Genomic DNA, 12,619 nt, shown 5'->3' with positions numbered 1-12,619 from the left:
CCCAGTTCAGGTTATATCACAGTCCACGCCCCTTTTCTTTGAGGTTGTATAACCCATTCATTGTTAGGTGTGCCCCTTTCATTCATGCTGTCTCCTCATCCAATCACAGTCTCCCACGCTTCCCCTCTGTGGCAATAGCCAATGAGCTCAAGCTAATCCTTTCCTGCTGAGCCAATCACCTAACCGGTGTGGTATATCAGAGTCCATGTTTTTACTATGTTTGCTATGTGCTGCATATGTGCTATGTGTCATCCTCAGTTGCTGATCATCATCGCTGAAGCAGTTGTTTTCGCCCCACCTCTTCACCTGACCACCACCAACATCATGATTCCCGAAGAATTCCCTATGGGGGATTTTCTAGTCTATTCATCACTGACGCCCTCCTCTCATCATCTCAGGAGGAGCGTCATTATATCATGGAGTCATACGCCAAAATTAATTTGTTTATTGTATCATTAAAGCTTATTGAACCTTTCTACTAGTCTCTCATTATTGAAATAGAATCTCTTTTTGTCTGTTTCCTGATGAAACACAGTTTCTAACTTACAAATATGATACAACTATTATTATGTTTACCAAACATATATCTTTTAAACAGTGGTCACTAAAGCATCCATTCAGAAACAAAGTCCATATCCCACGTCAAGTAAAAGCTTAATGGAGAAAAATGTTGTAAATTAATTCAAATACTTAGCCACACTCTCGTTCAGGAGTTATGTCAAAATGATCTCGAAAACGATTAAATTAAATTAATATAATTTTAGACAAATAAGGTGTTCATTATCTAATAGTGCTGCTCTGATGTTCCTGCATTCCATGATACTCTCACATATGAGCTACTGCTTAACCAGTTGGTCTATGACAGGCTCAACAATTCTTAAACCAATCGAATCACTTTACAAAAAAGCATTAAAAATCCTAGATAAAAAACCCTTCATCTATCATCACTGCAATATTCTAAGCAAATTCAACATGCTAATCTTTGACAACTTCAGGAAATTCACCTCTGCCTGCTTGATATACAAAGTCCTGCATGGCCTAGCGCCTCCACCTCTTTTAACCTTTATTAAATATAGATCTACTGCAATCCGACCCGGCTAACTAGAGCCATCACCAGCAGGGATTGTGAAGTTCCGCTCAGAAGAACCGTGTATGGTCAAAACGTGCTATCCTTTAAAGGAAGCGCTGTATGGAACAGCCTACCTCCCTCTATAAGGGGAAGCTCCAGCTTGGCCACCTTCAAGGGCCATCTGAAGGCGTGGCTGAGAATTAACCAGTCCTGTGACCATGTGTGATTGTGCAGGATGCTCACACATGTACTAACTCTGATCATTAATCATTCATTTTTCCTTTTCTCTCTTTTAATAATTGTACTATTACTGATATTGTATATTGCCTATGTAATCTATGTGTTTTCTGTCACTTTGCTTTTTCTTTGAATTACATCAACCTGCCAAGGGACTCCAGATGGAAACTAGCCTTCGAGCTATAATCTGGCATATTTACATGTACTGACTGTACTGTTCATTAATATGCACTGTCCCTTTCAAAAAAAAAAAGAAAAAAAAAAAAGGGCAAAATTACACCGGTTTGGTTAACTGTCACCTTATTGCTCAATTGTCTCTATACATACACATTATGTTGCAAGCCCAACTTTTTTAAGTTGGGCTTGCATATCTGAACACCCTGTGATATGGATGTGCCGCACAGAACCATGATGATAGTTCCATACCATCTTTTAGATCTTTTTGGGGCAGGGGTAGCACTCTCGCCTCACACTCTTGGCTCACAGCAAGAAGGTCCTGGGTTCAGGAGGATGCTGTTGACACTGGGGGTATGTCTCCCCATGCCTTCGGTGCCTAGTGCCCAGGTGGGTTATCTGGGTGGGTTATGAGAAAGGACCTTTCGGTGTGGAGTTTGCATGTTCTCCCCGTGCTCCCCTGGCCTTTCCTCCATATATAACCCCCCACTAAAAACATGCAGAAGATCATCGTCTGACCAGTGGTGGTTGGAAGAAGTTCGTCCCTGGGCGCCCCCCTGCAGCTACCCACATATCCTCGCCTGACCATGGAGGAGGACAAGCCAGGATAGGTCAAACACAGAAGACATATTTCATGGAGCCTCTGAAGCTCTGTGTGTGTGTGTGTGTGTGTGTGTGTGTGTGTGTGTGTGTGTGTGTGTGTGTATGTATATATACACCGGTATGTATATATATATATATATACATATACATGTACATATACGTTTATACATATGTTTACTAGCCACCATGCACGTGTGCATGAATTGATTTGTCTGTGACAAATAAAGATGGGATTTGTCTGTCAGATTCATTCATTCATTCATTCATTCATTCATTCATTCATTCACATCAACTGAGTCTGATTGGAGCATAACTAAAGGCGGAGGCCTTATGATGCCGTCCTATCACTTGATCAGTTGATTATTTTTATTTGTTTATTTGTTTATTTGTTTATTTGTTTATTTAAAAAGGATCCCCATTAGCCGCCGCCGAAACGCCCGCTAGTCTTCCTGGGGTCCAGACACAATACACATTACGTTACAAGCAATTGTAAACAGTAGACAGTAAAGTGCAGTAGTAAAATACCATATTAAATGCATTACAATACAGGGAAAATCACAAAAAAACAGTGAATAGTCTCCGCCTCCTGTTACAGGGGCAGAGCTACTCAAGTACCTGACAAGTGCATTTTGTTTTACTAACAAAAAGCATTTTATAAAGTATTATGTGGAAGTACGGTGTCGTCAGAAATGTTTCTATGAATTACATGAAGGCTATTTTTTGACTCATAAAACCTTCCAAATATAGTCAATTATGCATTTCAAATGAATGCATTGGAAATGTGGCCCATCTGAGCATTATGGAGAAATTGAATGCCATGCTGCATTCACTGACAAAATACTTTTCTGAAATAAAAATAAGATGCTTAATGCTCATTAGTTTGCATTGTGATTGAAATGTGGGTTTCTGAGGTGTAAGATGTGCATGGAGAATAGACCTAATTAAATTTAATTTTCAGGGTTTATATTCGCTCATGTATTTCATTATATCTCACCCAGTTTCTCCCCTTACTATTCAAATCACACTTCAAACACCTGGCTCCCCAGCATGGCCCTATATTCAAATATGCTGATAACAAAACTACACAATCTCTCCATTCTGTGAGCAGGACTGTGTGCAGCACCTCAGATGCCAAAATATGGGTTGTTTAGTTTACAGCAGACATCACAACAGAATTGTTCTGCATTTGCATACAGCCTTATTCAGAGACTTTGCAGTTCACCAGTCCAACTCTCTTGGGGGGATCGTGGTCAGTCTGCTTACCCAGATGTGATATATACAGTATTAAAACACACACGCACAGGCGCGCAAGGACACACGCACACACACACACACACACACACACACACACACACACACACACACACACACACACACACACACACACACACACACACACACACACACACACACACACACACACACACACACACACACACACACACACACTTTATTAAGTAGCAAATCCAATTGTGCCAATGTGTTTACCTATTGAGTCTGCAGAGACCAGCTGAATAGGAGCTCAATATAAAGTAATTTAACCTATGGGTAGCTGGTAATAGAAGAAGAAGCCCACGCTTAGATTGGAAACATACACACACACACACACACACACACACACACACACACACACACACACACACACACACACACACACATATATATATATATATATATATATATATATATATATATATATATATATATATATATATATATATATATATATATATCACACACACACACACACACACACACACACACACACACACACACACACACACACGTTTCTTTCTTTCTTTCTTTCTCTCTCTCACTTTCTTTCTTTCTTTCTTTCTTTCTTTTTTTCGACTTTTCAAATGTACCAGGGGAAAGAAATCATCTGGGTTGGGTGAAAAATAGCCTATATTCATTCATTCTGCTCAAGTCATTTTTAATCTTGCCAACCTTGATGAAAAGGGATTCTGGCACATTCACAGGAGGGTGAAGGCATTGGATTTATCTGCAGCTATGAGTCATCTGCTGTAAAGGCTGATTCTGCTCTCAGACAGCAAATGTGCATTACAATCGATACAGTAAACACTGTGGACAATGGCTGCGATTTAGATAAGAAGTTGCACCTCTGTTATTAATTTTTTTTTTATATTCACTCCAAAAATCAATTACTGTCGCACGAGCGGAGGCAAGGCAGGTTGCAGTGACATTAGTACTCCAGCAGCAGGGTGTGCGGCTGAAGAAGTGAAGTGACTATTAGTAACTCTCTAATGTGTGACCACATTAATCTGTCTCAAGTTTGGCATCCCTGCAGGAATCCATTGGTCATTTCAAGCTGCGATGGCCTCCAAAACATCTCAGCAGCAGAATGATGGTGCTGTCGAGGTTCTGTCATCGCACGACAGCCAAATGTGTTCAGCAGCCAGGTAGAACAGCCCAGTTCTTCATCCTCAGACGGACACATCAATCCTATGCGTGAGAAAGAGAGAGAGAGGGGGGGGGATTCCACTTTGCCCAGCAGAGGCTGGTGGATGCTGGGGAAACTGTGATGCCATGTCAGGGCAGAGAAGCTGGTGTTTGGTCTACACAGTGTAGTTACGTCTACAGTTTAAACAGACCAAAGACTGGCAGCCGACAAATGATGCGTCTGAAAGTATGCCAAGGGTGTCCAACTCATTTTAGCCACATGCCACCCAATTTGGTCCCAAGTGGGCCAGACAAAGAACACCATTGTATAATAACCTATAAATAACAACACCTACACATTTTCCAGGTTCTTTTAGTGTAAAGAAGTACAGGTACATTTTGGAAACATGCACATTTCCATAAAACAACTGGTGGACACCTTTAGGCTACTGCTGATGGCAAGGAACATGTTTTCACATCTGGGTTACTTCAGCTAGCATATGCCTATCAAACAAATGATCAAGTCTACTGTCTGTAACTCTGCTTTCCAATAATAATAATAATAATAATAATAATAATAATAATAATAATAATAATAATAATACATCAGATTTATATAGCGCTTTTCCTAGTGCTCAAAGATGCTTTACAATACAATAATTGACAGCAACTGTGCAATTTGAGGGCAATGAAAATAGTTTCATTACATTAGTGCACTTTTCACACTTTGCAAAGTCACACTTTGCTGGATTGGACCCTTTGGCGGGCCGATTCTGGCCCGCAGGCCGTATGAAACCCCCTTGTGCTGCTTTTTCGACAACAAATGGGAATGTGATTTTTATACTTTTATGGAATTGAGCCAATATCATTAGGGTCAACAAAGTCAGGCTTCTTTCTATAGAAAAGGGAGCAGCTCTAGAGTTGTGTTGCTTGTCTGGCTTTAGGAGGCACTTGCTTTCATTCACAAAATGTAAACTGATCTGTCTATAAAGTCATAGAAATAACATGTATTCTATACAGGCTGCATTTTCCCTTTGATGAGTTGTTAGTTTTAAATCCCTACTTGAGCATATAGTCATTTCACATGTAAGGAGTATTTTGTGAAACATGAAAGGGCTGGGCTGATTTGATTTAAGCACTGAATGGGGAAACTGGTCAATGTAGTTGGATCTCTGTTGAGCTGTTTATATTCCCATCATGCCGAAGCTGTGAGACCACTCTGAAAGAAGTGCTCACAATAGCAAACAAGACCCACCTATAGAAAGTTAAGACACCATGGTACAAATACTGCTGACTCAGCACCTGATCTGCTTGATGCGGATTTCTGCAGTATAGCAGGGAAACCTAAAATGCCCCTTTTTCCAATGACATCTTCAGAGGGCTGCTGTGTGCCTCTTTGCAGTTAACAAAATCACTCAAACGTATTTAAAAACTTGGCTTGTCGGAGTAGAAACATCATTTCACATAGTGATGACTTTCCTCTACATCTGAGAGGAAGCTTCAATCACAAAGGCAGGAGCATCCCATGCCTCTATTTTCTTTGGTCTGTTATAAAATATATAAACCTGCCAGAAGGGGGCGTAGATACTCTCCTGCACCTACAGCTTCATGCATCCTCAAAGCAGCCAATTCTCCTAAGGGGAAAGTCTAATTTGACCAGTTGTATCGTATTTTATCAACTTGCATGTGAACTGTATGAGATGTGCATTATACTTTAATCATATCATACTGGTACTCTACCTTCAGCACATGCAGTCTTCATTATTGAGTTCAAAAGCATTATCAATTCAATAATACTACACAGTGTTTATACCACAAAATCAGGCCAGTAGGAAAAATTACAGGTTTCTACATGACAGTATTACAGAGTGAGAAATTGACAGACATAGCCTATGGGATTCACCATGCTTTTCAACAGAACCATGTTCGAATGTAAAAGTCCATTAATTAGAACGAGGGTTAAATTACCCTGCCTAATGTACTGCAGCTAATGCAATAATGCCAGAGCAAGATCAGTTCATCTCAAGCACTCCGAGCTAAAGCCAAATCTTTTATAATCAGTTTAATATCGGCGCCCATAAACGTTCCAAGTCAGAAGCTTTGTTGTAATTAAAAATTTACCGCTGTGTCCATTTGCACCGACTCAAACATTTGTCATGTCGTTTGGTGATTAAAATACCACCGTAAGAAAGATTGTAATCAAACTCAGAACAAATGGTTTGTTGTCAGAATGGTGAGAGTTGGCATCAGGTGCTGAAAGGCTAAAACACTGCAGTAGAAAAAGAGTGAGCAGTGTATAAATCAAAGATGATATTTTCACACAACTGTTTTCAGGGTTTGGATGATTTCTGTTACTTTCCTTTCCTCATTCTGGTTAATTTGCCCTCAAGAGACTCATGCATGTCTGTGTTATCTATCTATATTAGAGCAGCGAGGCCTTATAAACTGTACTACTGTACTACTAAATTAGGTTTTGATACAGTAGCCTATAACATGAGTCGTGTATAGTAGTGACCTCTTGACCTCCTTCTGGACATCCTCCCTTTTAGACTACTTTGCCTGGATGGTGCCCGGCTCCTCTTCAGGATCATCCCCCATGGACCATTTTCACAGCAACCGTTCTAACATGGTAACGCAGGAAGTAAAGCAGGTGTAACCAATGCCATTAATGATGGTTCCATTCCATTGAGGTGTTCCAGTGTCAGGGTCCTCATTCATGTTTTTGGTTACACCTGCTTGACTGCCTGCTTTACCACCTCAAAACAGTTACCTTGACAGGACAAGAAATGCATACAAATAGACTTAAAGTCACAATGCACCTCATTTTGAGAAAATCTTGCTTTGTTAATGTGATGCATTTCCTATTGAAACAGGATGTCAGTGTGGAACATAGTGGGGTGGGATCATTCAAAAGTGTAAACCAATGGGATATCACTATTTGACATCTAAAATCGGGATTTTCTTTTTGTAATTAATTTATAATTATGCCTCCTTGTACAGCATGAAGTCACTATTTCATATTTTCTATTTTACAGTATAGGTAAAGGTAACGATTGAGATTTTGATAAACATATTTTTGTCTTTTGTTGTTGTGGCATGAACTGTCAAATAGGTGCATTGTATGATTGTTAGAATGAGCTAAATGGTGGGAAAAGTCATTGTTCAGCTCAGTGGGACTCTAACCTAATTTCCCAATCCCAAACCCACCCCTGCAAACTGTAAAACTCATCTCTGTTCAGTTGAAAGCAGACAGAGATGATCCTAAGGCTAAGTTGCTTTTGGAGAAGCTGGGCACAGACTGTTATAATGACAGCCACTCACATCCCTATCTAATGGATGATTTAGCTTTGTTCTTAATAGCGGGGGCCTAGCCAGACATATTACCTCTTAGTACTATTTATAACCCAGCCAAATGGGTGGGCAGTTTCATTTGATATCTCCCATAAATATGTATTGCCTCAAAAAGCACACAGCGCTTTAACTATACTATTATAGTAGATGGAGCACAGACAGGCTGTCCTAAAAGACAAGTGTAATCCATCAACTGTCTTCTTCAGTGGGGTTTCTATTTAGTGTTTTGATGTCTCCTATGGTATAAAAAATTATAATATCTGAGAAAACTAAATGGCATGGCTTTATGAATTATTAGTTTGTAAAAATCATACTAATAGACAGAAATAGAACATAAGTCCATTTCTGTCTTTTTCATTTTACAGACAAAAAAGGAGCTTGGGTAAAAGTGTGTCTGTGTGTGTGTGTGTGTGTGTGTGTGTGTGTGTGTGTGTGTGTGTGTGTGTGTGTGTGTGTGTGTGTGTGTGTGTGTGTGTGTGTGTGTGTGTGTGTGTCTGTGTGTGTGTGTGTGTGTGTGTGTGTGTGTGTGTGTGTGTGTGTGTGTGTGTGTGTGTGTGTGTGTGTGTGTGTGTTATGATTGTGTGTGTCTATGATTGTGTGTGTACTTTATTATATTGCTAAAGCATTATTGGCCTGTATGGCTACTGCAACATTCGTGGAAGTTCATGATTGCCATTTTGTAACAACCTGCAGTGTCTTCTCTACACACACAGCAGTATTCCACGACTGCTTCCTTCCTGAGTCAAGGCTAAACACCCCAGAATGGCTTGAATGCCTTGCACAGTAATGCCAGATAAGGAGGGCTGACGGCAGAGTTAGTGAAGAATGCAAGAGGCCATGAGATAAAGTGAAGGTGATAAAGTGAAAGTGAAGGTGATTGAGAGAAAGTGAAGAATCCAGACAATCCCCCCCCCCCCCCTCCAGTTGCTGCTGCAGTGTTGGGCGAGAGAAGTGAATGTAACCCTGAAACATACTGAATACTGTGAGAGGACAGAATAGATTGTTGTCATATATTCAAGTCAGCTAATTAACCAAATGTTACCCAATATATTAAGAAACAAATCGATACTTGCACCAAATGTTTGATGTATATTTTATCAAAAATCTGCTTGTGATAAAAAAAGGATCACTCTCATAATTAAAATACAATACAATACATACATACATACATATATACATTACAGTATATCAAAATACACAATCGGGAACATACCAGTAAGTGCAGTAGCAACAAACTTCATCAACATTTCCAACAGATGCAATAAAAAGTTGGAATGGGGGAAATAAAACACGTCAGTTGAAAGTGTTTGCGCTCTTTTGTCAGTGTGCGTGCTACTTCCTTCAATTAAAAAATAAAAATAAAAATGTGCTATTGCAAACTGTCTTTGGAAAATAAACCAACAAAAATACTGCTGCTGGAATGATAGATTCACATTTGTTAGTTGGCAACACAGTCCTCAGCTGTGCGCCACACTATACAGCAGTTTACATCTGGTCAACACAAAGAATAGTGCAAGAAGTTAGTTTGGAAAGTCCCAGTTTAATGCCGGTTAGTTTGCACTGCGTGCTGCTGCTTGTCCAAGTGAGAAGAACCAAACGTCTAAACCCGCATGAACGTGATGCTGCGGTTTCTATTTCTTCTCATGCGACCTCCTTTTCCGGGCTGCTTTTTCCTTCCTGGAACAAAAAGTGGACAACAACTCATTAGCATAATAAGCTCTTAATTCTACAATCTAATATTGCTGACCCTCTGTGTTCATTTAAACACTTCCCCACTCAGACACATCATCGTCACCACAATGCAGAGATAGGCTCTTGGTTCTAACATTATGATTGGTTGTCTGCTGCTCATGTCTTGAAGACGTCGATATCATCCCCAACAGCGTGCTCGTGGTTTTTTGCATTTTTCAAAACTGATAATGAAAACCAGTTGAGCGTTATTTGGGTTCCTCCCAATTTTCCTCTCCCTCTCTGAAATCGCTCATCATCAAACAAACAAATGGTTTCTGGACCCAGACCTAAGCAGGCAATTTCTCCTCAAATATTCATCTTCCGTTCTTCAATACAGGCATCTTGGCGGACTGTGGCGCTTTCTCATATATTCCACTATAATTTACTCCCACTCACTCACTCACTCACGCACGCACGCATATACCTTTGGCACAAACATCCGTGCAGCTCTGTCTTGAGACAAAGTTGTTGCTGTTCCCTCCGCAGCCGGAGTACAGGAACTCCTCGCACATCTTGGTGGCTTTGTTGTAGTAAAACCTCGGTATGGAGGCTGAGCACTTGCCTTTGTCCAGATGATCCCGGCAGAGCACAGGTACGGCTAGAAAATAAACCACAAAACACACAATTACCTTAAGGCCTCACGGTACTGTAGTCCTTGGAGAAGAGTGCTATCAAAACAAACACAATTCAAAGAGTTGTATTCTTCACTGCTATGGTGAAATAGCGCTTGCCTGAAGGCTGAGATCCACAAGAAATGTCCTCCTTTCATATTTTCCAAACTAACTAAAAACTCTCCTCAATTCCTGGTTGCTAAGGCACAGCAAACACTTCTCCTAGGTTTGTGAAATCATTTGATGTGGCATTCTTTTGATTCATAAAAAGCACCCATGTCTCATTCATCTGCAGCGCTTCTCCCACAGTAGTGTCACTTTATCTCCACTGAGATGTTTCTCTCAAACACGACCGTTTTCTGAATCAAATCATGAATAGCAGGCTATTTCACACACTGTTTATGCATGCAACAAGACAGGGAGTCTTGTAGCATAAACACGTTTGGCCACACTGCACTCCTTGTATGCAAATTGCTGGCATTCTGCCGCAGCCTTCAGGTTAAGATGTGTGTGTGCCATATTTGGAGGTGACTCTACTTACTCTTGTGTGGACTGCAGTACTCTGTGCAGGAGTTGAGGTCTTGGAAGCGGTTGGAGTTGCCCTGGCAGCCGCCGTAGTAAAAGGACTCGCACTGCATGGTGGTCATGTTGAAGAAGTAGCGCAGGTGCAGGGCGCGGCAGGGGCCCTCCTCCTTGGTAAACCTACAGATCTGGGGAATCTCTGGGGAGAGCAAGGGAGGACAGAGTTTGGGTGCTGTGAGCAGTGTTGGGCAGTAAAGTAAAGTAAAGTGTTACTGTAATTGTATTACTCTCTCAGTAATGTCAGGGAGTACAATGTCCAAAACAGTAATTATATTACAGTTCCTATTAAATTCAAGTTACTGCATTACTTTCTCCAGCAGGGGCACAGCGCTAAAATAGGTGGAGATAGGTCTGGTTATGCGAGACTATGTTCCCAGAACGCGATTTTTATTTTATTTTATCGTAGGTAAGCAAATAAATAAAAATTATGCAGTTTGGCTGATTGTTGACTCCTACTGAATGGTTAATTATTGTTCCGTTATAAAAGGATCTGGCTAAACAGGTTGACATTGTGGTACGTCACTCATTCGGGAGGGGGGCGGGGGGTAGCGAAAGTAATAGTAAAGCAACAAGTGATGTAACTAATTACTTTTGATACCAAGTAATAAGTAAAGTAATTTATTACTTTTTAAATTAGTAATAAGTAACGTATTACATTTCCTTGCCCAACACTGGCTGTGAGTTAGATTGGAGATTTGTTTGAGGTGTAACGCTCAGAGCCTTCAAGTTGCATCCTTTGGTTTTTCCACAGAAACACCATACCATCAAAACTGCTTTGATAAAGTGTTATTATACCCAAGGTTGGTACATTTATGAATGCAACATTTTGAATGCAAAGACACTAGGCATTTAAAGGTCATCACTGTCACTTTAAGGGCATGCAATACAGTATCACCTGGAGAACTTACTTGGTATTCTGAAACATGTTTTCTGGCACTCCTGATAACTCTTGAAGTTATTGGCGTTTCCCTGGCAGCCTCCGTAGTAGAATGTCTCGCATTTCTGAGTGATCGTGTTGTAGTAATACCGCTCGATGTCCCCTCTGCAAGGTCCCTCGTCCACTTGAAGGAGACAGGCGCCTGAAAGCAGCAGAGAAAGGTGGTTTGCGACACAAAATAGGTTGAAACTGTGAATAAGTTGCCCAAGTTGAAAACAATGCTGCAGTCAATATTCGTGTCCGGCTCTAGTTCAAAATGATATCTGAATTTACTGGCCATAGCCATAGCCTACGCGTCTTTTACGCCTGGCCAAATGATGGGCAGGGCAGATTGAGTTCTGCAAATAGCCTACTGTAAAAGCCGAGGAAAACTTGAGAAAAGGCAGATAAACTCTTTTTTCCTCCATTACCTTTAGGTGGCAACGCAAAGACGTTGTAAAACCCGGAGATAAGTGTAAATAGGGTTAAAATGCAAAACTCCATGTTTAGTTTTAAGTTTGGTTCCAGTCTTTTCCGCTCTCCTGAACATCCCGTCAGCGGCAGCTTTATAACTTGTTGGAAGTTTTTCCCAAGGGAAATTACGGTAGTTTTAGGGGCGTGATGGAGAGTGACTCATTTCCATACGACCGGATTGACCGGATTACAGCAATGATGAAGTTATGAATGCATCATAGAGGGACCAATTACGTTTGTGAGAGTTGTAATATACGCACAAGTGACTAAGAACGTGGTGCAACCATCTCTAACCATATTGCATTGACATGGGGGTGGGGACCCCCCCTCCCCCCCGAATTAATGACATTAATTAATTAATTAATTATATATATATATATATATATATATATATATATATATATATATATACATCATACATCATATCATATCATATATCATCGGCATCATATATATATATATATATATATA

General features: G+C 40.4%; 1 protein-coding gene across 1 annotated transcript; it reads right to left on the bottom strand.

The window, feature by feature from the left end:
• Positions 1-8,921: 8,921 nt before the first annotated feature.
• On the bottom strand, positions 8,922-12,222 carry tfpi2 (tissue factor pathway inhibitor 2). The gene is made up of 5 exons (XM_083646143.1): positions 12,106-12,222; positions 11,667-11,837; positions 10,718-10,897; positions 9,990-10,163; positions 8,922-9,511 (listed from the first exon to the last, which is right to left on the bottom strand). The coding sequence occupies exons 1-5, from the start codon at positions 12,176-12,178 to the stop codon at positions 9,435-9,437; spliced, it is 675 nt and encodes a 224-aa protein (XP_083502269.1). The 5' UTR covers positions 12,179-12,222; the 3' UTR covers positions 8,922-9,434.
• Positions 12,223-12,619: the final 397 nt, after the last annotated feature.

The sequence above is a fragment of the Poromitra crassiceps genome, assembly GCF_964638095.1.
Source record: "Poromitra crassiceps genome assembly, chromosome: 11".
NCBI classification, from domain to species: Eukaryota; Metazoa; Chordata; class Actinopteri; order Beryciformes; family Melamphaidae; genus Poromitra; species Poromitra crassiceps.
This window is presented reverse-complemented; position numbering and strand designations above follow the sequence as displayed.

What these genes read in the sequence shown, in the direction of transcription:
- tfpi2 (XM_083646143.1), bottom strand. Translation starts at nt 12,178, where the DNA reads ATGGAGTTTTGCATTTTAACCCTATTTACACTTATCTCCGGGTTTTAC. An exon ending in CTTTGCGTTGCCACCTAAAG is followed by an intron (nt 11,838 to 12,105) that starts GTAATGGAGGAA and finishes TGCTGCTTTCAG; the next exon opens with GCGCCTGTCTCCTTCAAGTG. An exon ending in AACATGTTTCAGAATACCAA is followed by an intron (nt 10,898 to 11,666) that starts GTAAGTTCTCCA and finishes TGCTCTCCCCAG; the next exon opens with AGATTCCCCAGATCTGTAGG.